The 25043-nt window shown below is 59.5% G+C and overlaps 12 protein-coding genes across 12 annotated transcripts; 8 read left to right on the forward strand and 4 right to left on the reverse strand.

Moving 5' to 3' along the window:
* Positions 1–297: 297 nt before the first annotated feature.
* Positions 298–3686, forward strand: COLE_05161 (uncharacterized protein; the record flags this gene model as incomplete). The annotated part of the gene is made up of 8 exons (XM_018422989.2): positions 298–513; positions 554–864; positions 932–1040; positions 1074–1173; positions 1209–1276; positions 1313–2680; positions 2714–2836; positions 2871–3686. The coding sequence occupies 8 exons, from the start codon at positions 298–300 to the stop codon at positions 3684–3686; spliced, it is 3111 nt and encodes a 1036-aa protein (XP_018279286.1).
* Positions 3687–4296: 610 nt separating this feature from the next.
* Positions 4297–7167, forward strand: COLE_05162 (uncharacterized protein; the record flags this gene model as incomplete). Its single annotated transcript, XM_018420346.1, has 4 exons — positions 4297–5173; positions 5235–5369; positions 5406–5607; positions 5661–7167. The coding sequence occupies 4 exons, from the start codon at positions 4297–4299 to the stop codon at positions 7165–7167; spliced, it is 2721 nt and encodes a 906-aa protein (XP_018279285.1).
* A 174-nt stretch (positions 7168–7341) lies between these two features.
* COLE_05163 (uncharacterized protein) lies at positions 7342–8609 on the forward strand (the record flags this gene model as incomplete). Its single annotated transcript, XM_018422988.2, has 4 exons — positions 7342–7593; positions 7725–7968; positions 8175–8322; positions 8417–8609. The coding sequence occupies 4 exons, from the start codon at positions 7342–7344 to the stop codon at positions 8607–8609; spliced, it is 837 nt and encodes a 278-aa protein (XP_018279284.1).
* Positions 8610–8707: 98 nt separating this feature from the next.
* COLE_05164 (uncharacterized protein) lies at positions 8708–9860 on the reverse strand (the record flags this gene model as incomplete). The annotated part of the gene is made up of 2 exons (XM_018425761.2): positions 8708–8958; positions 9026–9860. 2 exons carry the CDS (start codon positions 9858–9860, stop codon positions 8708–8710), a joined length of 1086 nt encoding a protein of 361 aa, XP_018279283.1.
* Positions 9861–11243: 1383 nt separating this feature from the next.
* COLE_05165 (uncharacterized protein) lies at positions 11244–12551 on the forward strand (the record flags this gene model as incomplete). Its single annotated transcript, XM_065626393.1, has 2 exons — positions 11244–11475; positions 11509–12551. 2 exons carry the CDS (start codon positions 11244–11246, stop codon positions 12549–12551), a joined length of 1275 nt encoding a protein of 424 aa, XP_065482334.1.
* A 298-nt stretch (positions 12552–12849) lies between these two features.
* COLE_05166 (uncharacterized protein) lies at positions 12850–13978 on the forward strand (the record flags this gene model as incomplete). Its single annotated transcript, XM_018426627.2, has 5 exons — positions 12850–12982; positions 13022–13118; positions 13152–13183; positions 13220–13308; positions 13343–13978. 5 exons carry the CDS (start codon positions 12850–12852, stop codon positions 13976–13978), a joined length of 987 nt encoding a protein of 328 aa, XP_018279281.1.
* Positions 13979–14069: 91 nt separating this feature from the next.
* On the reverse strand, positions 14070–15579 carry COLE_05167 (uncharacterized protein; the record flags this gene model as incomplete). The annotated part of the gene is made up of 4 exons (XM_018420810.2): positions 14070–14532; positions 14609–14986; positions 15066–15366; positions 15399–15579. 4 exons carry the CDS (start codon positions 15577–15579, stop codon positions 14070–14072), a joined length of 1323 nt encoding a protein of 440 aa, XP_018279280.1.
* Positions 15580–17236: 1657 nt separating this feature from the next.
* COLE_05168 (uncharacterized protein) lies at positions 17237–20146 on the forward strand (the record flags this gene model as incomplete). Its single annotated transcript, XM_018422986.2, has 6 exons — positions 17237–17261; positions 17320–17348; positions 17382–17432; positions 17558–17778; positions 17858–18350; positions 18389–20146. The coding sequence occupies 6 exons, from the start codon at positions 17237–17239 to the stop codon at positions 20144–20146; spliced, it is 2577 nt and encodes an 858-aa protein (XP_018279279.1).
* A 197-nt stretch (positions 20147–20343) lies between these two features.
* On the forward strand, positions 20344–21139 carry COLE_05169 (uncharacterized protein; the record flags this gene model as incomplete). Its single annotated transcript, XM_018422985.2, has 4 exons — positions 20344–20390; positions 20566–20676; positions 20908–21006; positions 21061–21139. The coding sequence occupies 4 exons, from the start codon at positions 20344–20346 to the stop codon at positions 21137–21139; spliced, it is 336 nt and encodes a 111-aa protein (XP_018279278.1).
* A 418-nt stretch (positions 21140–21557) lies between these two features.
* COLE_05170 (uncharacterized protein) lies at positions 21558–22595 on the forward strand (the record flags this gene model as incomplete). Its single annotated transcript, XM_018426626.2, has 2 exons — positions 21558–21824; positions 22053–22595. 2 exons carry the CDS (start codon positions 21558–21560, stop codon positions 22593–22595), a joined length of 810 nt encoding a protein of 269 aa, XP_018279277.2.
* A 934-nt stretch (positions 22596–23529) lies between these two features.
* COLE_05171 (uncharacterized protein) lies at positions 23530–23895 on the reverse strand (the record flags this gene model as incomplete). The annotated part of the gene is made up of 2 exons (XM_018420097.2): positions 23530–23605; positions 23642–23895. 2 exons carry the CDS (start codon positions 23893–23895, stop codon positions 23530–23532), a joined length of 330 nt encoding a protein of 109 aa, XP_018279276.2.
* Positions 23896–24047: 152 nt separating this feature from the next.
* COLE_05172 (uncharacterized protein) lies at positions 24048–24650 on the reverse strand (the record flags this gene model as incomplete). Its single annotated transcript, XM_018427379.2, has 1 exon — positions 24048–24650. One exon carries the CDS (start codon positions 24648–24650, stop codon positions 24048–24050), a length of 603 nt encoding a protein of 200 aa, XP_018279275.1.
* Between the last annotated feature and the right edge of the window lie 393 nt (positions 24651–25043).

Below are 25043 nucleotides of genomic sequence, written 5' to 3' on the forward strand. Positions count from 1 at the left end.
TCCTTATGCCGCTCTGGGGTGGCCTGGATGAGCAGTCTACAAGGCTAAACCGTTTACCTCAACGTTGTATCCGGTCGCAGATCAAGGGAAGAGATGAAGTGCGGGCTGCCACTAATATATTGGTTGTCAATTGGAAGTATGAGTAAAGGTATACTGCTTGGGTTGCATTACAGATAAGGGATCCCACGTGGGAATCTGGATCCGTCCGTAATCAGGAGGTCATCACACGGGGGTTGGGTCCAAACAAAACAGTCGCGCATCAACATTCCGCTTCCTCCCAACCCACACTCTTCCACCATGTCAGCACCACGAGCGTCAACACGAACGCGTCAAACTCAGGCTTCAGCGATACCCACGGGTCGTGTTACTCGTCTTCGCTCTCAACAGGGCACAGCGGCGCCCTCACCGGCTGGCTTAGGCAAGCCCGGCTTCCTCGCCAAGGGCAAGGAAGGCCTCCGCAAGGTCTCGGACAAGCTCAAGGAGAAGCAAGAGAAGGACAAGCAGGAGAAAGAAGTGAGTCCTACCCACCCGCGTAGTCTACCGCTAACGCCAGACTAAGAAGGCAGCGGATACATACACCGAGCAGCTCCAGGCGTACCTCCGCATCCGACCTCAACTTGAGGCTGAGAGCGGCACGCCATACCTTGAAGTGCAAGATGGCACAAGTGTTCTCATGCGCCCTCCGGTGGAAAGCCGTCTGCATATGCCCAAACCGAGTCAGCTGTACTCGTTCAACCGTGTGTTTGGGCCCGACACGGAGCAGAATAACTTCTTCAATGAAACGACCAAGCCGCTGGTTGAGAAGCTGCTGCAGGGCGAAAATGGTCTGCTGTTTGCTTATGGTGTGAGCAACAGTGGCAAGACGTGAGTTTGTCTCCTTATGCTGCTCCGACATGATACCTTTCACAGCCATCACACACGCTTATTCTAGTTATACTATTCAAGGCGGGGACAGCTCGAAGCTCGAGGAGCGCGGCCTTCTCCCTCGCTCAGTCGACGTAGTGTTCAATTCCATCAAGGGGTTGGAAAGCAAGGAGAACGTACGTCTGATGAAGGGCTGCGCTGACGATCAGCTCAAGTGTCAGGGCCTGGCTAATGTCGTCCTTACCGATGAGGACGACGGTATCGACCTTCACAGCCTCCCGTTCGAGCCCGAGGCTCGCCTCAACGACAGTATGTCTTCCTGGGATCGACTTGGCTGACATAAGGCGTGAAGGTTGACCGCAACTTCTCCTACGCTGTGTTTGTGTCCTATGTCGAGGTTTACAACGACAAGGTGGGCTTCTTTACCACGGATGAACTGACTTGGCAGATCTTTGACCTCCTGGATGCAGTCCTGCCCTCGACGCGGCCTAAGGTTCCTTCTGCCACTCCTCGAGCTTCAGCATTGCCTCGGTCGTCGGCAATGCCGCGAAACATGAGCACCATAGGCCTGTCCGGGCACATCAACTCGTCCATGAGTCTCGCCGCTCTGGCCAACGGAGGCGCCGGCATCCTCAAGCGCAGAGCTCTTGTTCTCAAGAACGATCCCGATGGGAATGGCAAGTACATCTGCGGCGCCCACGAGATTCGCGTTCGCACTCGCGAGGAGGCACTGGCTGTCTTCCGCTGCGGCCAGGGCGCTCGTCAGGTGTTTGGGACGATGGCCAACCGCGAGTCAAGCCGGAGCCACGGAATCTTCACTATTAAGGTTGTGCGCGTGCACAATGGCGCTCCGGAGGACCCTGACTCTGCTTCCGTATCACGCCTCGCAATCGTCGATCTCGCCGGCTCCGAGCGCACGCGCAACACGGCAACCACTGGCGATCGTCTCAAGGAGGCTGGTAATATTAACAAGTCACTCATGGTGCTGGGCCAGTGTCTCGAGGTTCTTAGAGCCAACCAGCAGCGCATCGCTGCTCCGTGCCCACCAGGTGCCCGGAAGAAGCTAGCCATTGTACCCTTCCGCCACTCGAAACTCACTGAAATCTTCCAGAACTTCTTCGTCGGTGACGGCCGGGCTGTCATGATGATCCACGTCAACCCCTACGACACTGGCTTTGACGAGAACTCACATGTCATGCGTTTCTCCGCCATCGCACGCGAGATCCAGACAACTGCGACGCACAAGACGACGATTCCTGCTCTTAAGCGCCAGATCTCAAGCCACCTCAGTGCCTTCCGCTCAGCTATGGGCGGCGGACAAAGAATCAAGGTCATGGTGCCCGTCGTGGCCAAACTGCCGGAGGCCTTGGTATCAGAGGCGCCGCCGACACCGGCAGCTTCAGCTCCTCCGGTGATTCCCACGCGTACCTCTAGCGCTCGTGTAGCCGGCTCTCGGCCTTCTGCACGCGGGGCTACAGCGGCTGTGAGCGCCAGCACACGTTCGACTCGCACTCACACGCGGCCTGCACCATCTCCTCCACAGGCGCCTTCCCCGGCCCCTGAACCTGAGCAAATCAAGATGATCGAGGAGGAGCTTGAGGTTGTGGAAGAAGACGCTGAGGACGAGAGCGATGACGAGCAAGACCTCCTCGTCGAGTACCTCTTCGAGCAGCTGCGCGAGCTCAAGACACAGCTGTTTGAGAGTGAAATGCGCAATGCGCAGCTCGAGGTTGATATTCGTGAGGAGGTCTCACGCGACCTTCAAAACACAATCAGGCGGATTCATGCCGAGTACGAGAAGCGGCTCCAGGCGGCGGTAAGCTGGAACAGAAATTTAACCTGACGTTAGGCGGCCGCTGCCGAGCTCAAGGCGGACATGAAGCTCGACATAGTTCAGCGCACCATGGGCGATGTGGGAGACTCGTCGGTCGATGAGAGCTTCGAGTCGTCCACAGACGGAGATCTCACAATGGTGAGCTATACAAAGGTTGCGCATCTAACCATAGGACTTCCTCTCCGATCCCTTCCTCAGCGCTCCGATTCGGAAGCCGAACGACGGCTCGACCTCGGAGAGAGAGGTCGAAGAAGAGATTTCTATGATATTCCACAATTCGGGGGACGTGAGCGGTTCTGTCGATGAGGACGACGAGGGGGGCGTCACCGAATCCGAATCGGAAGAAGAGGAGCCCGTCGAGGGCCGCTCGATGCTTAGCAACGCAGCGGGCAGCGACACCGAGATGGAGGATGGCAACGACTCGGAAGAGGAGGAGCCGATCGAGCTCCGCCCCATTACACCAACCGACGAGACGCCTACGCCGACAGCGACGACGCCAACGGGGGCTCAGGCGGAGCACTCTGGCGAAATCGACTCTGACGAGGAACTCAACTCTTCAGATGAGGAGGGGACCGTCGAAGACACCTCCATGGTGAGCATGTGCACGAGCGCCGACTCCGAGGAGGGGGAGGAGGACGTCTCTGGCGACGGCTACGATGATGAGGACGAGTCGGAGGGCGGCTCTGATGAAGAAGACGACGACTTTGATGCGTCCTTCGCTTCGAGCGTGTCAGCGGAGTCTGAGCCTGCGCGTCGCGCCTCGAGGCGAAGCCCAGTGAAGGTCCAGGCGCCAGCCAAGCCCGCTCCTCTCCGCGAGAGTAGGCGCCAGGTCACGTACAACGAGGACGAAGATCTTATGAAGCCCGCCACTCCCGCTCAAGCCAAGAAGAAGCGCACATTGGGCAAGCGTATTGTCACCGAGGACGAGATGGCGGCTCGCGAGCCTGCTGGAGGTGCCGAGGTGCGACGCATGGTGCGGGGCCTGTGATCTGTGATATGTTTTGTAGTGTTTGTATCTGTTTTTATGATTACGATTTCTTCAGAAGCAAGAGGCGCTCGCGGAGTACCATGCTCAACAATCCGGCGATCCGCCAACATGGCTCGCCTGGTCAAGTGGGCATTCCGCCATTCCGCTCCGGATTGGATGACGTTGATCAGCCATCAAGACACCGATTGCACGGTCTGTCACTGACAGCACTTATCGTCCATGCACCTCTACCTTGATAGGCAGCAGCACGCCGGCCCATTGAGTCACTGAACACGCAACCATGCAGTGCCGAGATCAGAACAGCGGACGGGAGCATGTGACTCGTCACAATTGACGATCCGACGCGGGCTAGTGACCCTCGCGGTCACCACGGGCTCGGCCGAAATCACATTCCTCCTTCCTCCCTTCCTCCCTCTCTCCTCTTCATCATCTCTCAACCATCATGTCCCGTCTCGTGAAGCGTCGGGATGCTCGTCCTGATGTTGAGAAGGCACCGCTTGTTGCAGACGACGACGGGCGCAAGGACCGCAGGCCCACCCGCCGCTCGCGCCTCATCCTCCCGCTGGCCGTTGCCGCCGCAGTCTTGTTCATGCTCACCTCCGACACGCTCATGACGATAGTCAAAGACGACTTAGGCTTCCCCTGGCCGGGAGAACCAGAGGCTCTTCCCCCCTTCGTACATGAGGGTATGAAGCGCTGCGCGCATCTTAACCACGCGCCGGCTCCAGAGATCGCGACAGCCGCACGCAAGCATTCCGACCGGTACGTTAGGGGCACCTCGCCTGTGTTGCTCAAGAACGCGACGCTGTGGACGGGCGAGAAGGACGGCACCGAGGTGCTGCACGGCGCGGACGTGTGGCTCGAGGGCGGTGTCATTCGCAAGATCAGCAAGGAGGGCAAGAAGGACTTCGAGGAAGAAATGGTCGAGGCTGTCAGGAACGGTCACAAGGTTGAGACCGTCGAGCTCGACGGGGCCTGGGTTACTCCTGGTATTGTCGACGTGCACTCCCACATGGGCGTCAACTCCGTACCCGACCTGCAGGGCAGCGACGAGACGAACAGCTTCAAAGCGCCAATCCAGCCGTGGCTCCGCAGCCTGGACGGTTTCAACACGCACGACGCGGCTTTCAATCTGAGTATCGCCGGCGGCATCACGACCATGCTCGTGCTCCCTGGATCTGCAGGGAACATTGGCGGACAGGCGTTCACGTTCAAGCCGCGCTGGACGGATGAGAACACGCCGCAGAGCATGCAAGTCGAGCCGCCTTACGTTATCCGGCACGGCGAGTGGCAACGCACCCGCGCGTGGCGCCACATTAAGCATGCGTGTGGTGAGAACGCCAAGGCGTGGTACCACAACGCGCGGATGGACGCTGCGTATGACTTCCGCCGAGCCTATGCCGAGGGCAAGAAACTCAAAGATAAGCAGGACGCGTGGTGCGCCGCGCCCAAGAAGCAGAAGGAGCCGTTCCCGGACTCGCTCGAGTGTGAGTGGTTTGCTGACAGGCTGGCTGCGAGCAAGACGAAGGACATGCGAGCTGACCACAGGGGAGGTCATGGCTGACATCATCCGCGGTCATGTCAAAGTCAACATTCACTGTTACGAGACGGTCGACCTGAACGATCTCGTGCGCGTCTCGAACGAGTTTCAATTCCCCATCGCTGCGTTCCATCATGCCCACGGTAAAGTGCATCGTGAAGAACCCAGCTGACAGGCAGAGGCATACCTCGTCCCGGGTCTCCTCCGCCAGGCATGGGGCAAAGTTCCGCCCGCTGCCGCAATCTTCGCCAACAACGCCCGGTATAAACGCGAGGCATACCGTGGCACACCATACGCCGCCAAGGTTCTCGATGAGGCGGGCATCAAGGTAGTCATGAAGTCTGACCACCCAGTTCTTGACAGCCGCTTCCTGATTTACGAGTGCGTCACAACCAAGCTCCTACCCCGAACGCCCCGGGAGTTGTTAACGATAGAGCCGCACAGGCGCACGCTTTTGGTCTCGAGTGGAACCGCGCCCTAGCCGCTGTTACCACCACATCCGCTACGGTTGCTGGACTTGACCACCGCCTGGGTTATGTCCGCCCTGGATACGACGCAGACCTCGTCGTCTGGGACAGCTTCCCGCTCGCAGTTGGGGCTACTCCCAAGCAGACGTACATTGACGGCATTCCGCAAATCATCCACCCTCATGTCGTTCGCAAGCCTGCGGCCGCGCAAAAGATCACGCCCAAGGGCGATTACGACAAGGAGGCCGCTGAGGCTGTGTTGGCGCGTGGTGACCCCGACCTTCGCCCGAAGCACCGCTCGGCCAACATTGTCTTCCAGGGCGTTAGTGCACTTTACCTTTCCGGCGTGAAGACGCTGGGTAGCGGCGAGCCCGGCACCGTGATCGTGGAGAACGGCAAAATTACTTGCGCTGGCAAGGAGTGCATTGCTGCTGCGGGCGAGTACAATACCATCGACCTCAAGGGCGGATCGCTCGCGCCTGGCCTCATCTCATTCGGCTCCGAGCTAGGTCTCACTGAAATTACGGCTGAGGAGACGACACAGACTGGCAACCCGCCCGGCATTCTCGACGATAATAAGATCCTCTCAGGGCTGCTTGTTCATGCTGCCGACGGTGCGCAATTTGGCGGAAAGGACGAGCTCATGGCTCTCCGCGAGGGTATTACCACCGGCGTGTCATGTCCCACCACGGGTGATTTCCTAAAGGGCATGTCATATTCCTTCTCCCTTGCAGCGCGGCACGCGCTGGAACAGGGCGCAATCACCAATCACGCCGCGGCGCTGCACATTACGCTGAGGCAGTTTGACGACCCGCACGGCGAGTCGAGCCTTGGTGTCGCGACGTCGATTGGCGTCCTACGTCGCCTGCTCCATGGCGAGGTGGGCAAGGATGAGGTCGCGGCTGCGTTTGCGAAGGTTGCGGCTGGCGAGCTCCGCCTCGTCGTCTCCGTCACCTCGGCGGATGCAATCGCCGCCCTCATCCGTCTCAAGCGCACGCTGCCAAGTATGCGCCTCACGATCCACGAAGGCCATGAGGCGTGGATGCTGGCCGATGAGTTAGCCGCTGAGAACATCGGCGTCGTTGTTTCCCCGCCCCGATCTTTCCCAGTGCTGTGGGACCAGCGCCGAATTCTTCCTGGTCCACCTCTTAGCAACCTCACCCTCCCGGCTTACCTGCACTCACGAGGCGTCAAGGTCGGTCTAGGCATCGCGGAGACTTGCGACGCGCGCCTCACCCGATTTGAGAGCGCGATGGCGTACGCGTTCGCACCCACGACATTCTCGCGTCAGGATGCCATTGATCTCGTGAGCGCAAATCTCGTCGAGGTCCTTGGCCTGAACGACGGCCTCGGAGCCGCTGGGGGCGATGAGGTCGACCTCGGTTTCGTGGCATACGAAGGTGACATGTTCAGCTTCGAGGGGCGGGTGCGCGCTGTCCGTGCGCCGGGCCAGAACGCCATGGACCTCTTCTAGTCCCCATGCATTCCACGGCATTGCGGAGCGCCCGCCTTGTCGCGGAGTTGACCCGCACCACACCGCTCGATGTCAGCTGCATGACGCGTGTACTCGAGAGAGCAGATTCAGGAAAGATATGAATTGAATTGCTCAATACGTGCAACGTGATACGTCCGCCGATGACGGCATGCCATGTACCGATCGGTCCAGCACCAGTCTGTGACACTCTCACCAGGACGTCAGTACTTCTTCGCCTCGCTCTTCGTTGCACAACTCAAGGCGTCCGTGCACAAGATGGCACAACGCGCAAGCGACCCCCTCCTCCACTCTCAGCCAGCATATAACAACGGCACCTTGCCATCCTCTGAACCTGAAGACCCATCGTTCAGACTTGCAAGCATGGTCCAAACTCAGCGCGACAAGACCGGCATGGCACTTGTGCTTGTGAGTCACTCCCAGCGTGCTCCACTCTCCTGTATTGCTGCGACTGCCAGTGGACTAGGTCTGGGCTAGACACCAGCGGCGGCGTTGCGCCGCCGAGTCGCCCGCCCGATGTCTGCCAACGCTGACCCCAGGCCGGCACGTCGCTCCTCGGCCTCTCGACCATAACGCTCATCCTCACCTCGCCGGTCCCCAAGCTCTTTGCGTGGCACCCGTCGCTGAACTCGCTCTCACTCGTCCTCGTGGCGATCGGCATCTCCGTCGTGCAACCGCCCACGCCGCCGCCCGACGCGCGCCAGAAGCGCATCGACGTGCACAAGCACGTCCTCGGCTTCGCAACCTTGCTGCTCTGCGGCGGGGTTACGTCCATGTACTACAGTGAGTGGAAGGAGGCTCGGGGTGGCAGAGACGGGGTAGCGTGAGGCCAGATGCCGGACGGAGAAAGGAAGGGGGAAGATGATTTCTTCGGCTGGAGGGCTCTTACAATAACAGCAAGTGCGCTAGAGGGGGCTCTCAGAAGGGCTTATCGTTGTAGGGGATGGGATAAGAGATGAGGCTTAGAGCCCGAAGACGCTGACCACCAGACAAGGAGGCCAACGGCGCAGAGCACGGCGCCTCGCCGCACGGCGCCGCGGGATATGTCGTCCTCCTCTGGATGATAGGGCAGGCGGTCCTTGGCGGCATCGCTCTCCTCGCGGGCAAGCACGGGCTGTGGCTTTACAAGTGGCACCGGTGAGTGAGGGCGAATGGGTGCTCTACAAGGGGATTGAGCGGGGGTGACGACGACAGGACGAGACAATGACAGAGCGAACAGCGCTGACCCCAGCCTGTCGGGATACTTCTTCACCGCGTCCGCGCTCTTCGCCGCGTTCGTGGGCGGCATGCTCACGCCCTGGTCGCAGACGCGCCCTGCGCCCCTCCGCATCGCCGCGTACTGCATCGGCATCCCGCTCATCGCCACTGGGCTGGCCATGCGCGTCCAGACCAGCAAGATGTCATTTGGCAAACGCCGTGCTTAATAGCTCACATAGAGTCTGCTTGCAGGCATCTTAAGCATCCTATGACACCGAGCTGGGGGGAGATTCAGCCACGTCTCTCAGCTTGCAGTCGTGGTGATCTAGTATCCCTTTGTCAGGTCGACGAGGTTGAACGGCCGCTTTCCTTCGCGAATGCGTTGGGCGTTGGCGACGCAGATGTCCGTCGCGATCTCGAACTCGCCCTCGGCGTTGCCCGTCAGATGCGGGGAGACGATGCAGCGGGGGTGCGTGAAGAGCGGGTGACCGGTGGGGAGTGGCTCGGGGTCTGTGACGTCGATCGCTGCGCCGAAGAGACCGTGTTCCTCGTCATTCAATGCGGCAAGGAGGTCCTCTGTTGTTAGCTGCGCAAGATTATTCTCGCATGACGTCTACGTAGGAACGCGTCGCGCACCACTCACCAGACTTGACGATGTCGCCTCGTCCGACGTTAATGAAGATCGCGTCCTTCTTGAGTAGCTTTAGGCGGTCGCGGTTGAGTAGCCAGCGAGTCAGCGGCGTGCTCGGCACACATGTGATAAGGACGTCGCACTCGGCCAAGAACTCATCGAGCGATGCCGGTTCCGATGTCTTGTACATTCTCTCGGGGATCGAGCTGTCGGGGTCCCCCGTTCCGGGAATAACGTACTCGGGGTCGCTGGCGCGCGTGCCCTTCGTGTTCGCGGCGATGATCCGCATCCCGAAGGCCTTGAGGAGACGAGCCGTCTCGCGTCCGATAGCTCCGTACCCAATCAGTCCGGCGGTACGGCCGTACAGATTGCGCGAGGTGTAGTACTGCCCGCGCAGGTCGATACCATAGTCCTTGCGCCATTCCTGCTTCTCGCGGGCCACTGTCAGCACAACCTGGAACTGGTGGAAAAGGTTGACGGTCATGGCGACAATCCAGGGCGGGATAGACAGCGCGTGCGTGCCGGACGCATTCGCGAAAGTGACCTTGGCTTTGTCGCCTTGGTCGCGGAGCTCCCGGATGCCAGAGGAAAGGCGCAGCGCCGTGTCCACCCCCGCCGTCGGCAGCTGGACGTGCCGCAGCTGCGGCATGTCGTGGACTGTGAGGTCGCCCGGCAGGCCCTGCCATGCTGTGTAGAGGAACTGGACACGCGGCAGGAGCTCGGGCGGCATCACAAAGTCCGGGTGGTAGTGCACCTCCTTGAAAGCTGCCTTCACCTTTGCGAGGTCGCTGGCCGGAAGCTCCTGGAGCACAACGCAGACGTCGAGAGGCGTGATGTCGGCCGTCATGGTAGTCAAGGGAGGTGGGGAGGCGATGGAGGACGCTGAATGACTATCGATGAGAAGCTCAGCGAAGCGATAGAGTTGTGAGTAGGCTAGACAAAAGGACGCTGGTGAGAGAGAACGGTGTGCAGATCGTCATCTTGCCCACTCCGGTCACCCGCGATCGCTTGCTTCGCCAAGATGCCGATAAGCAGACTTCTTACCGATTTCTTAGCAACTGTATTGGCATTAGTTCGGGAGATGCCGATACTAATGGATTGATCCACGGGTTTCAGTGACTCGGCTCTCTCGTTGCTCATCAAGCACGCAAGCATGCCGCTCACTGGCCGAGCGCTCACCGTTCTTCGGCATTCAGCGAGCAGCCCATCGCTCGTCTCCAAGCGCCGCCGACTGAAAGTGGTCTTGAGAGAGAGAGTGCGGAAGGGAGACAGCCCATGTCTACTTCAGACGTCAGTAGGTTGTTAATCTTCAACGATCCATCTGTGCACGCCTACGACTATCCCATTGTCGAGTCGCCTTCCAATATTCACTATCCTCAACAATCTCAAGACGATAGCTGTCCCCGTCGGCTGCCCGCCTTAGAGCGATGAGCTGACCCGCTTGAGCTGAGATTGCCAAAGAAACGACCTCGGCCGGCCGACCCAGCCACACATCAAGGTACCCATCGGCACCCCTCCTTGAACTCCACTTCCCAAGTCACCGTCGCCACTGACCTGCCACCATTCATCGGCTTCAAGTCTCCTCACGTCGTCTGCCTCCTCTCCTCCGCCCATATACCCCGCTCGCCCGTTCCATCCGTCCCAGACCTCTACTGGCACGCGGCACAAGGGCAAGGAACGAGTTACACGACAGAGTGTACATACATACCTTCTGCAATCTCAAGGGCACGGCATATCAATGTGCCGATCGGCCTGATCGCCGGATATCCCGTGACGTCAATCTTCCGCCAGTCCGTGCGCCATGTCTTCGCCGCCCCGCACCATATCGCCGAGCCCCGCTGGTTCCCCGCAACCATATGGTAGTTCCTTGCGTTTTGCCCACATGCTCTTCCATTCGGTGAGGACACATGCTTTGCAGAGCCGAGGGAGTGAATGGGGCTACAAGACGCCGGGCGGCGACTCACACATCCTCACAGCGTCCCATAAAGGCGCTGGAACTCGAGGCTCAGACGACGCATCCCCACTGCCATGACCAAGCCAGTACACGACTATACGGACCTGAGCCGCATGCAGCTCTACACGAGCTTTGCGCTCGTGTCGTCTTTGTTCTGTAAGATCTCCGGCGAAACGTACTAACCTAGTCCTCTGGGGGTTCAGCTACGGCTTGCTCGACGTGCTCAACCAGCACTTCCTGACTGTATTCCAGCTCAAGAGCAAGACTGAGACGACCATGCTCCAATTCGCATACTTTGTCTCGTACCTCGTCGTTGCGCCGCCAATGGGCCTGTTCATGCGCAGGTACGGCTACAAAACTGGAATTCATGTCGGGCTCGGCATCTTCGCAACTGGCGCCGTGCTATTCTGGCCGAGTGCCAAGTATAGGCAGTACGGCATGTTTGTCGCGTTTACCTTCGTAGCTGGCTCGGGTCTCGCGACGCTCGAGGTCGCAGCCAACACCTACAGTGAGCCCAGTACCGTGTATTAGCTGACAGTAGTCACTCTGCTTGGGCCCCCGCGATATGCGGCGCTCCGCCTCACGTTAGCGCAGGGCTTCAACGGGATCGCGACTGTCGTGGGACCGCTCATCGCATCACACGCCTTCTTCAAGGGCAAGAATGCGACAGAGCTCGGAACGGTGCAGTACGTCTACCTTGCAATGGCATGCTTTGCGACGCTCCTCAATTTCTCACTCGTTTTCATCAAGCTCCCAGAAGTGCGGCAGGCGGTGTCGAACGAGGACTTGGAGAAGCTCAAGCGCGGTGGTTGGAAGGGCTTCTTCAAGAAACACCACACAACGTGGGGCATCTTCGCAGAGTTCTGCTATGTCGGCGGACAAGTCGCGGTCGCCTCAATGGCCATCTTCTATTTTATCCACCAGCCCGGCCTGAGCAAGCCCATTAGTGCCTCGACCGCGTCAAATCTCTTCGCAGCTTGCCAGGCAACGTTTACTGTCGGCCGTTTTATCGCCGTCGTCTACCTCCGCTGGATCGACCCTGCGTTTTCTCTCTTCGTGCATGGCGTTATGCTCGTCCTCTTCTCGATCCTCACCTCGGTCATCCCGGGCGCTGGCGGGATTGCTTGCCTTTTTGTGGTATTTCTGTTCGAGAGTCATTGCTACCCTGTCATCTTCGCCCTCGCCTCTTCAAACCTCGGCCCGTATGCCGTCATTGGCGGTGCTCTCACTGCAGCCGGTGTCAGCGGTGGTGCATGGTACCCGTCAGCACAGGCCGCACTCGCGGACCGTGCGACCACTCATATCTCATACCTCGTACCCATGACTGGATTTGTTCCGCTGATGATCTATGGCGCCGTCATGTGGGTTCACCGCTGCAACCAGCACGGCAAGTACTCAATCTGGGTCAAGGATCTTGAGGGCGCCGACGCCGTGCACATCGAGTCCGACTTGCGCCGCCACTCTCTCGCACCGCAGATGAGCGCTGATCTCCACTCCTACCACAAGGACGAGCACGAGTTCTACGAGCATGCGGGAGTGGAGACGCGCACCACGGAAGGACACAGAGCTGTGGAGAGGACGTAGGAGAGTTCGCAAGGTGTACACACAAGCAGCTTTCGCAGGAGTAGAGGGAGGGGTAAACGAGAGATCAACACGTTTGTAGGGCGCCGAAATAGATCAGAAGTGAGCATGTATTAGCCAAACAATGTCTTGTGAGCATGTGAGAATCCTGATATGTCAACATTGGGTTGCACCGTTGTTGTGGTGTCGTGGTCCTGTAGAGAGTCGGAACCATTTAGCATTCCGGCTATTCTCAGCCACAACAACAAACCCAGCGATTTTAACCTCCACCTCTTCGCATCTCTCCATTCCTCATGACGGGATGACAACCCTTACGCCTGCCGGTCCACCAACAGAGTATGGTGCGCTCCGCGCTGGCGCGCACTACGCGACCCTTGTTCTCGCCTCAATGCTGGGCACGCTCATCCGCCTGGGCTTCAATGCGATCGGTGATTGTATGTCGTCTTGCTCGCGGCGAACGGAGCTAACAATAGACAATGGGAGCGTGATCTTCCCACTCGCATGGGCACAGGGAGTCGGCTGTGGGGTTATGGGGCTTGGCACCGCACGCAAGCCCGAAGTCGCATGGATGTGAGCCTGCCAGTTTGGATGGAGCTAATGCAGATATCCACCGCTTACGACCTTCGTGACGACCGGTACGATGGCCCCCACCCCGCATTAGCTGATAGCAGGCATCGCGGGCTCTACCACAACGTTCTCGTCTTGGATGCTCGAGGGGTTTGAGGCGTTTGCGGATACGCCTGCGGGCGGGTTCAGCAAGGTGAGCTGAGGTGGCCTGTGCTAGCTGAAGGCAGACTGTGAATGGCGTTGCGTACTCGCTTGCAACCTTCGGTATTTCGTACGCCGGAGTAGTGCTTGGTCACCAAGTCTCCTCCTTCCTCCCATCGTTACCGCGCCCCCGGCTTCTCGGCAAGCCGTGCCGCCTTTCGCCAACGCCCGTGGTCGACGGCCTGATGTTGCTCCTCGCTGCAGCCTCGTATGCCGCAGCGCTGGCAATGTACTTCGCTGCGCCGACGTACTGGCGGCGTCACGCGGTCTTTGCGCTTCTCTTGTCCCCACCCGGCGCCATGCTGCGATATGGACTGTCGAGACTGAACTCGGGGAAGCGCGTCGATGGGCGCTTCCCGCTGGGCACGTTCATCGCGAACGCGGCTGCAACTCTCCTCATTGGCGGAGCGTATGCTGGCATGCGCCGCCCCGCCGGCGTGGTGGCGTGCGACGCGCTGCACGCGCTACAGGATGGGTTCTGCGGGTGTCTCTCCACCGTCAGCACCTTCGTTGTTGAGGCACGCACACTCCGTCGGGGGTGGGCGTGGGGGTACGTTCTCAGCAGCGTTGTGCTTGGACATCTCTTGATTCTCGCGACGGTTGGTGGAGTGCGCTGGACTGAGGGGCCCATCGGCGTGTGTACCGGAAGCGACGCAGTGTAGGGGGCCAGTGAGGCCAGTGTATACCGTCTCATCGAACAACCATTCACATTGTATGTAAAAACCTGTATTCACTCAGATGAGCATGTATGATCTAGCTAGAGAAATAGCCTCCGACGAGGCCGCTCCACCACACACCCCAGAACATGGCCAGGAACGCGCTCACGCCCATCCCCGCCTTTTGGTTTCCAAAGCCGAGGAGCACGAGAATGGACCACGGAAGACCGACCGCGCGGTCGAGGATGCTTCCGACAATCCACCAGAAGAACAAGTCCTCCTCTGTGCGCGGGATAGGGCGAGGGCGCGAGGGTGGCGGCGGCGGCGCGAGCATGGGAGCGCGGATGGGGTTCAAGGCATTATGCGCGACAGGTGGGAGCACAACGAGCGCGTGGACAGGCTTGTGATCGGAGATGGTGATCTCGGGCGAGGAGGTGAACTGAAGGATTTGGGTAGTATAATCTGGCGCAATGCCGGGAACAGCGTCGGGGGCGTACAGGGAGGGCGGGTCGGAGTACGACGCGATAAGGATACGGTCGGTCCAGCCCGGGATACGTTTCCTGGCATTAGCTTTGAGTGCAGCGTGCGTGTGTGCATGTGGAGCGTCATGGAAGTGCCTGATCATGAAGTACGCACTCAGAGTATCCCTCCACCTGCCCCACAACGCGCTTGTATGTGGGCGCGAAGCGCGTGAGGTCACCCTCGCGCATGCCACCAAAAGCGCGGCCAGCGGCCTGCTCGCGCTTGAGCGTGTCGAGGGACGCAAGGGTGGCGCGCTCACGCTCCAGCTGTACCAGATCGCCAGTCTCTCGGGGGTAGTGGCCCGGCAGACGCTCGAGGCGGTAGTTGAGGTCGCCCATGAGGAAGAGATGGGAGGTGTGGTGCGGCTGGAAGGGCTGCAAGCGATAGAGCGGATCCCCGCCACGGAAGACGAGGGAGGAAAGGATCGTGTTGTATTGCTCATTGCGGGCCTTAATGTTGTGGTCGTGGGCCTCGAGGTGAGCTGAGATGAAGCTGGCGTGAGCGCTGCAACGGAAAGCGAGCCCTCCGAGCCAAAGCGGCAGCCCATTGGTCAGCTTTATGAGAGACATACGTGAGGACCTCCCAGCCGCCATCCTTCCCTCGCTTGATGGGCATGCGCACGCCGACCGCCGCCTTGTTGCCCATGCCGAGTCGCCATAGCCCCACGCTGGTGCGGAGGACCTTGCCAATTCTCCCAGCGGTTGTGCTCTCGCGCGCAAAGACCCATAGCGCAGTACCCACCCGGCATTCGCGCGATACGAGGGTGTATCTCTCCTTCACCTTGCCGGGGGATGTGGAGGTAGCATGGGCAGAGAGGAGAGCCTCGATGCGCTCCGTCAGTGCGATGAGCACGGGGCGGGACAGACCGGCCACTACTATCAGCTATGCCGGAGAGTTAACGCACTAGCGAGGTGCAGCGGAAGGAGCTCCTGCACTGCGATGGCGTAGATGTCGGGGGTGGCGGCTTCGGCAGCGGCCTTGTGCAGCTGAGGAATGAGCCACGAGCTCAAGTCCTGCTCCTGCGCGCGGCTGCCCTGGAGACCAGTGTTGTAGGTGGTGAGAAAGACAGTGAGGGGGGAGCCCATTGTGAGCAGTGAGAGGAGGAAAAGAGAATGGGCAATGCAGAGAGAGAGATGGGGAGAGGGTAGTGATCCGAAGCGGCCGAAGATTAACGCGGGTGGACGATCGCGATCGCGGAAGCTGGCCTGCCCTGGCGGAATCCGCTGACACAACAGGGGCAGGTGGACCCCGGATGACGCCCCGGGAGAGCCTTTCCTGTTGCCCGCCGCAAAAGATTCGACAACAGCAGGGTTCGAACCTGCGCCTCCGAAGAGAACAGATGTTGATTGTAATAAATTCAAGTCTGCCGCGTTAGACCACTCCGCCATGTTGTCCACGAATGGTACTTGAAACTGCTCGTTCTCAGGGCGCGCACGCACGTCCTCGTAACTGTTAGGATGCAGAGATGGTTATGAGTGTCGGCGACACGTCCGTGGGGGTTCTGGTGGTGGAGGTGTGTGGTGGAGGACTCGGTGGAGGGCATGTAGTAAATAAAATGCTACTTGAACTGCCGTTTCCAATATTGTCCATAAAATGCTACTTGGAACGACTGTTCTCAGGCCGCGCACACGCGTCGTCGTAGCGTGTAATTATGCTGTGCCACGCACGGCCTGCGAAACCGGATGTGTCAGACGAGGTTTAAGAGTGGGTGGCGGGATTGCTACAATCTGATGGCGTGGATGGTGGTAGTGGATAGTTTTAGCTAGTTCGGGACTTGTGTTCTCCGAGCCGCGAGCCGCCGTCCCCACGTTGTAGCGCACTCATGCAAAAGAATGGACAGTAACAACGGACCCGAGGTTGCAGTGGGGTGTTTGATGATGGACGGTGAGCCGAGGCGAGGCGGCCGAAGACCTAAGGTCGGCAGTGTGCTGTTAGTTGTACTGGAACTGTGGTGCAGAGCGCGCGGAGGTCGGGGAGACCGTTGCGTTTAATACCGGTGATCCTCTGCGTGGTCGTGGACGAGGATCATTGTCAGAAGTTTATGGTTGTGCAGGTCCCGACGCATGTTGGGAGGCGATACTTGCCCTGTGAATCTGCAAAACAGCACCTTCAAGACTAGGACTACGAAACCGGCTCTGGCCTCGTCCACGGAGTGCAGGCCAAGGCGGTCGGAGAAGAGGTTGCGCTGTGTGGAAGTACCCGTCAGGATGTAGGCGTCAAACAGTCAAGTGCATTAGGGGTATAGGGGCAAGCTGGCAACTTGAACTCGTGCTGAATGGCAGGGGGGGCGTCAGAAGATGCGCCCAACCGCCAATTTACAGCCAACCGCCTTCGACCAACGTCGATAGGCTGCCCAGGTTCCCACGACTAAACCACTCCGCACTGTGTTCAGTGTGCAGAGTACGACAATCATGTATGGTTCTCAATTGACTGACTGCTGGGCACCATCTGCCGCGCTGCCAATCTAATGCGAAGTGATGGCAGACACGAGCTCAAGTGGACACTGCAAGGCGTTAGGATCTCAGACCGTCACAGTGGATTGGGTACAAAGAATTGAGATACTTACATTGTGAGATGATTAGGAAGTGGAGATGCCAATCCACGTGAGCGGGACCAAAGCAGTCCGAGTGCCACGGGGTCGCGTGGAGGTGCATGCCCCGCCCAGGCCGCCTTCCACCTTCGCTGTGCGCGTCGACAGATCCACATCTCCTTTCCTTCTCATCGCCCACATCATCGCCCAGCATGAGCGGGCATTACAACCTCAAGTGTGAGCTCGGCTTACCGACCTCTTGATCCCAGCGCACCCAATGCACGACTGACGCCAGCGCTCATCAAGGCGATCCGCTCGTGCAAGGTATACCTGTCCATGAACAACCGCTGACGACAGACACTGGCGGATGAGCGGTCGGTGATTCAGAAGGAGTCGGCCGCGATTCGAGTGAGTCTGCATCGAGCTGCGGTGTCGGTGCTATGAGCTTCGGGGCCTGCAAGCGAAGCATTGCCACGCCCCAGGCCCGTCATCGGTGCAGCGCTCTTCCTACCTCAATGCCGCGCTAATGATAGACATCTTTCAAGGAAGAGGACTCCTTTATGCGACACAACAACATCGCCAAGCTCCTGTATATTCACATGCTTGGGTATCCAGCGCATTTCGGACAGATTGAATGCTTGAAGCTCGTTGCCTCGCCTCGATTCTCCGACAAGCGCCTTGGATACCTCGGCATTATGCTGTTGCTGGACGAGAACCAGGAGGTTCTGACGCTAGTGACCAACTCGCTCAAGAAGTGAGTGCTAATCTTTCGCGGGATAACGCATCATCTCGTGTCGCCGGCGTTGTGAACCCTGGAATGGCGCTCACGCCAGTGATATGAACCACTCGAATATGTACGCCGTTGGACTCGCGCTCTGCACATTCGCCAACATCTCATCCGAGGAGATGTCGCGCGATCTCTGCAATGAGATCGAGAAGCTGCTGGGCAGCACAAACACGTATATCCGCAAGAAGGCAGCCCTGTGCGCGCTCCGCATCATCCGTCGTGTGCCGGATCTCATGGACCACTTTACCGAGCGCGCAAAGCACTTGCTCCAGGATCGCAATCACGGCGTGCTTCTTGCTGGCATCACCCTCGTGACTGAAATGTGCGACCTTGACGACGAGGTTGCCGCTCAGTTCCGGGCCGCGACGCCCCTGCTTGTTAAGCACCTTAAGTCACTTGTTACCACAGGCTTCAGCCCAGACCACGACGTTGGCGGTATCAGTGATCCCTTCCTGCAGGTCAAGGTGCTGCGTCTGTTGCGTATTCTTGGGCGGGGCGACGTCGAAGCTTCCGACATTATGAACGACATCCTCGCGCAGGTGAGCTTCCACCTGGCTGTGGCGCAAGCTGACACCAGGTCGCCACGAATACGGACGCATCAAAGAATGTCGGCAACTCGATCTTGTACGAGACAGTTCTTACTGTTCTGGAGATCGAAGCGGACAGTGGCTTGCGCGTCATGGCAATCAACATTCTCGGCAAGTTCCTTACCAACAGAGACAACAACATTCGTTACGTCGCGCTCAACACGCTCAATAAGGTGGTAGGCATCGACACCAACGCTGTGCAGCGCCACAGGAATACCATCCTTGACTGTCTGCGCGACGGCGATATCTCCATTCGCCGCCGTGCGCTTGAGCTTTCATATGCGCTCATTAACGAGGGGAACGTGCGTGTCATGACCCGCGAACTGCTTGCCTTCCTCGAGGTGGCAGATAACGAGTTCAAGTCGAGCCTCACGACGCAGATCTGGCTTGCGGCGGAACGATACGCGCCCAACAAGCGCTGGCACATTGATACTACGTTGCGTGTGCTCAAGACCGCGGGTAACTACGTGCGCGATGAGATCCTGGCCGCGTTCATTCGCCTCGTCGCACACACGCCCGAGCTTCAGTTCTACACCGCTCAGCGCCTGTTTTCTGCTCTCTCGTCTGATCTCTCGCAGGAGTCGCTTACCATGGCGGCCATCTGGATTATTGGCGAGTTCGGGGATGTTCTTCTTCAGGGCGGCACTGTCGACGACGGCGAAGAGGTAAAGCAGGTCACGGACGAGGCAGTCGTCGATCTCTTCGAAACGGTCCTTAATTCGCCCTATGCCAACACACTCGTACGGCAATGGGTCCTGACCGCGTTGGCCAAGCTCACTGAGCGCTTCAGCGAGGTGGGTCTCAACAGCCAGCAAGAGCGTGTCAGCGCCCTCGTAGCCGGCTACAGCAGCAATCTTGAACTGGAAATCCAGCAACGCAGTGTTGAGTTCGGTAACCTCCTTATCACGGGCGATCTCAAGCAGGGCATCCTCGAGCGTATGCCGCCTCCCGAGATTAGGGCGACAATCATGGGTACCGTTAGCGAGCGACGTACAGTTGGCACCACCCGAGCAGACAAGGACACGGTTGTGGACCTCATTGGCGATGACCTGGGCTCCGGTAATGCCACGCCGCCGACTGCGAACCCGAGCCAGTCGCTGCAGTCTACGCAGGACCTTCTGGCTGATATCTTTGGATCCTCGGACATGGGCTCGGAGCCGGCAGCCCCTGCTGCGCCAGCACCATCCCAGCCACAGAGTCGGAACCAGAACATCATGTCCCTCTTTGGCGCATCCCCGCCCAACTCACCTCCCTCCAGATCGCCGCCTCCTACTCAGTCCACGGGAGGTTCGCTATTCGACCTCGTCTCGCCTTCCCCATCCGTTTCCGCAAGCTCACCACCTGCACGCTCGCCGCCACCGCAGGCGACCTCTCCTCCGCGTTCGCAGGCATCCCAACTGCAGTCATACCCAGCCTACGACAAGAATGGGCTCAAGATCACGCTGACGCCTAAGACGGGCGCACAGCCAGGTGTCGTGCAGATCCTTGCACGCTTTACGGCCACCAACCGCGTGGAAGGCGTAAATCTTCAGGTCGCGGTGCCCAAGACGCAACAGCTGCAGATGCAGGCCATCTCCAAGCCCGACATCGCGGCCGGTGGCACTGAAACTCAGCAGCTCCGTATCCTCGCCCCGCCAGGCGCACAAATCCGTCTTCGTCTTCGTATCCAATTCAAGGTCGATGGCAGGCCCGTGCAGGACCAGCAAGATTTCGCTGGCTTCCCGGCTGACCTCACGGCAGCCAAGTAATAGGACGTGTCACTAGATAGAGTATGCCACATTTTTACTCGCTATGCGTTGGAGGTTGGAGGTCAGGTATGCAGCATGAGGTGGGGCCAGATAAGCCTCCACCCCGGCGCCGGTCCGGCCCTGACGCCCACACGGTCGATGCGTCCATAACCGCCAACTCGAATCTAGTCGTGCTCTCTCCATCACACTCATTCACCATGGTCGTCGCTCCAGTGCTCGACAAGTCCGACCCCAAGATCGACAAGTGAGTGCGACGGCGCGGTGCAGTAGCCCGAGCGGTACCTGTCACGCGCTCCAGATCTGAGAGGATGTCAAGCGCGTCCTCTCCACCACCTTCCCTCTGGCCCTCCCGCCCGTCTCGATCGTGCCGCAAACATCCCCGCCGCGCCGCCCTTGACGTTGCACGCCGCTGACACCAGGATCTACCCCTACCACCTCCCATTCTCTGATGACTGGAGCGAGAAGAAGGAGCTCTTCGGCAGCACCACCATGATGATGGCTGGTGGTGGCATGTTCATGCGTAACCCCATGTGAGTTACAGGTGCGGCGTCTCGGCGCCATGCGAGGCGCCGGGAGGTGCATTGTGGGATTAGAGGGATGGAGATCGGAGACAAAGGCCGGCGAGATCAGAGATTACGGCGGTAACGGATGTCAGTCAATGGAACCCGACGCTCGCTCCGCTCGCCTTTCGTCCCTCTTCGGCTCCTCACCCCAGCCCTTCTGATTTACCGACTGTCGTCCGTCGCTCGCACTAACCCTAGGATTATCTGGACCGCTGCAGTGCTCGGCGTGCAGAGCTACGTGACGCAGGAGCCCCTTCGTGCGCCAAAGGACGCCAACTCGCCTTTGGCGACCCTTGGGTTAGTCCACACATCCGCAGCTGCTGCGAGGCTGTCAGCCCAAGCTCACACCAGCATGGCTCTCTCGGGTGTTATCGCAACGACGATGCCGAAGATTATGCTTGCACCCGAGGCGCAGGCGCCGAAGGTGTAGGCTGGGGACGAGAGGGGATATGCAGCGCCTTGGGACTTGGAGAGGTCGACACGCTGACGCTGTGCTGCGCTAAGGAGAGGAGAGGAGATCGAACCAGAGAGGGAACTGACCGGATGGTCGGGTGACTAATGCGGACCTGCAGTCAATCTGCTCGACATGAACACTCATGGGAGCCACTACGGACCCGAGGAGGCTAGTGGGCTAAAGCAAGAATAGCAACATGTTTGGTCGCACAGCGCAACAAGCGATCAAAGCTCGACCTACTGGATGTAACGGCTGGCGGCTGGCGGATGGCGGCTGACAGCTTCGCACCACGCACTGACCGCCGATCATTCAAACACGTCCGACGCCTTTGCTTCGCCTTCGTCGTCACCCTCTTCTCTTCTTCACTCATCCTCCCTCGCTCAATTCACTCAAAATGGACGACAAGTTCAAGGAGCAGCCAGGCCCTCACACGGGCGACTACAAGTTCTACACCACCACCGTGCCAGTCACTGTGCCGCTCCCGAACCCCACGACGCCGCTGGCGCCGGCGCCCAAGCCGGTCCTCCGCACGAAGTGGTACGGGCTGGAGAAGCCACACGCACTCCTCTGGCTTTCGCTCGCTCTCAGCACACTCGCCATCATCCTTGGCGTGCCCAAGGGCTCTTTACCCACCGTGACCGGCCGTCATCGGGAGCTGCGGGTGAGTCGTGGTGAATGCGTCGTCGCGTTACGTGGATGACTTTGCATTGGTAGGCTTCCCTCGATTTCTCCGGGTGCCCACCCAAGCAAGCCACCGCCTTTGCGCCTCTCATCATTACGCCTCCTTCTGCTTGTCGATCTCACTGAGACCTCATCCTAGTCCCATGTCCCGTATCAACAGTGCCATATCCTCACGCCACTCTGCCCATCCTCCTCCAACTAATCCCAGGCTCAGGAGCTTCTCGTCCAAGAGCGCCTCACCCTAATCAACCAGCTATCTGGCCTTCTCCCGCCGCCCCTCGCGGCCCTCTTCGCGGTGCCCGACACCTCCCCCACTGCGCTCGACACGCTCCGCCTCTCGCGCGGCCTCCAGCTCTGGCACTCGCGCGGCCACACCTGGTGGAACGTAGAGGACCTCGGCGCGGGCGCGCAAGTCGTGCGGACCGCGCAGTCCTCCCCGTCCTCGGCCTCGCCTCTCCCCGACCGCGAAGTCTGGGTGCTGCGCTCCGGCGACGGCGACGCCCCCCTCCTCGCAGCCCTCACCAACAGCCTGCTGGCGCGCGAGCGCCTCTTCGCTGAGCTCGAGGCGGTGCGTGCCCAGCCCTGTCCCGCCGCGACGCTGTCCGTTGGGGCGGGGGAGAAGCGGAAGGACAAGGACGAGGACGAGTGGCGCGCCGAGCGGCAGCGCCTGCGCCAGCGCAGCGACGAGCTCGAGGAGCGCGAGCAGGACGTTATCCAGCGCGAGATGTGGGTCGTGGATGCTATGCGGTGAGTGGCTGACGGGATGGGCCTGACAACAGCAAACTCAGCGACAAGTCGCAGTGAGAGATGGCCATGGCACACACTGATGTCAGCAATACCGCGTCCCAACTCGAGCTCGAGGACCGTGTTGTCGAGCGCCTCAAGGCCTACCAGCGCCAGATCAAGACTGAGCTCTGAGCTCTGAGCTCTTGAGTTCTTCGGGCCAGGATGTGACGCTTCGGCGGGAACCCACCCAGCGGCTTCCAAACACGACGCACGGACCGGCACGCTTCCCCGGCACAGTCACCTTCGCCCCGTCTGCAATCCGCAGTTCATTATTCAGAGTAGAAAATTCACCGTGCACTCATCTTCATGAAATTGCTTGTCTTGTCCTGCTGAGCTCGGGGTTGCTCCGCTGCTTCCGCCGGTCCCCGCACACTGTACACTGCTCGTGCCTTCTGTCCTGTAGACACGCTCCCCGCCCTCCCTGGTGGCCACAGGCGCGCCCCTGATGTATGCGGCCTCGCTTACGCGCGACCATGGCAACCAACCCATTTTGCCCATCTGCGACCTTGATCTGGTCTGCGACGCGCACTGTGGCGCGTAAGGCTCATCATAATGCTTTACAAATGCAATCTATCTGAACAAACGTGTGTGATATGGTCAATGCAGGCGTGAGAAAATGTCGTGCTATGTCCAGATGGCCTGGAGGAATATCTACAGCCAAGCGAGTGCAGATCCGTGTCGGCCTCCCTTGCTTGTCTAGATGGTCGAGCCGATCGTACTCGTACTATTGCGATTCGAGCTCGTCGTGCTCCCGCTGCTCTGGCGGCCGACGAGTATACGTCCGCTTGCCGGGGGGTGGGAGTTAGTGCGAACGGCCGCATAGTCGCCACTCGACGTGTTGCCCTTCTTGCTAAGGCGACCGCTTGGTGGCTTAAGCGTAGCTACCGAGTCGCTACGAACTACTCCAGTGGGCGAATCGGACGACAGCGAGTCTGAGTCAACGTACGCGTCGGGCTCAAGCGCGTTTGGAAGTCCCTGCGTATTAGCACTGACTGCTGTGTAAGAGCGCACCGCAATTGCGCCCGCGTCCGGAACCTTGTCGATGGGCGAGTCCCACCGATGCTCATACCCAGATTTGACGCGGCAGTTTGACGACTCCTCTCGAATCTCTGCACGCAGATCCTCTGCGCTCCACCAATTGAACGAGTTGAACACGACAGTGCGACGCCACATCGTGCTGCCAGGCAGCTTGCGGTCGAAGGGACCGAGGAAGGCGTGCGCGTGAAGGTGGGGATAGGGCAAAGCGGGATCTGCTGGCATGCCATTGACGAAGCCGATACGAATATCCTTGGCGGTGAAGCCGCGCTCTGCATCCGCAGACGAGTAAGCAGCGCGCTCGAGCAGGAGACTCTGCACTGTCACAATGATTTTTGAGAGAAGGGGAATGTCTGCCGGTCCCTGTCTCAATCAGCACAGCTTACGCTCGGGTACGTACAAGATCGTAGACGCTCAAGAGGTGGCGGTTGAGTACAATGATCAGATGACGCCCGTCAGCGCATAGGGCCTCCTTCCCTTCGGCGGGGTAGACGGTGATGTCGTCGTCACGGTAAATGATGCGGTGATTCCCAATGATGATCTCGGGTGGTGGTTGGCGTGGAACGAGGCGGGGGGAGGTCGAGGGATGAGGAGAGGGGGAGGCGGGACGGGCACCAAATGGCTGTGAGGAAGGTCCAGCTCTCTGTAGGTCTGGGGTGGCGGAGCGCACTGGAATGGGAAGGGCGATCGGGGCGAGCGGCGCGAAGCCATCGCGTGGGGAGGAAGGAGCTGAAGGAGCGAAGGAGCCCCCTCCGGCCATGGCTTGGGAAGCGGCGCATGACACGAGGCCGCAGAGGACGCACCCAGGATGAACAGCGGGAGGAGCTTGGTATGGTGCGGTTATGGAGGTCGAGCTCTGGCGAGATGGAGAGTAGAGCAAGGGAGCATTGGGGGTGGTGGAGGATGGTCTCGCGGGGGGAGTAGGGGAGAGGCGTCCGTTGTGAGAATGGTATGAGGGGGAGCGCGCCGCGCTGATGGCGGACATCTGTGCCGAGGTGGAGAGAACGAGAGAGGAAGAGAGAGAAAGAGAGAGAAAGAGAGAGGGAAGGAGGGAGGGGTGAGGAGGGAGGAGAGATGAAAGAAGAGATGGGAGATATGTGAGAGATGAGGACGATGAAATTGGTGGAACGAGGTGGACTTGAGCGAGTGAGGCGCGCGGATTGCAGGCTGCAGGCTGCAGGCTGCTAGCTGCTGGGCTGACGCTGTCGGAGGATCGAAGGATGAGCTGTGCAGATTAGCCCTCTGATTACCTTCTTGGCCTCTTGGGATTTGGGATTAGGGATTAGACACTCTGCGTGGACCGATGCAGGCACCCAGAGATCCAGAGAGGGGCGTGATGGGCGTGTGTGAGGTGGAGCCTGGGCGAGATGGATGCTAT

This window comes from Cutaneotrichosporon oleaginosum, assembly GCF_008065305.1.
Source record: "Cutaneotrichosporon oleaginosum strain ATCC 20508 chromosome Unknown ATCC20508_contig04, whole genome shotgun sequence".
In the NCBI taxonomy this organism is placed as follows: domain Eukaryota; kingdom Fungi; phylum Basidiomycota; class Tremellomycetes; order Trichosporonales; family Trichosporonaceae; genus Cutaneotrichosporon; species Cutaneotrichosporon oleaginosum.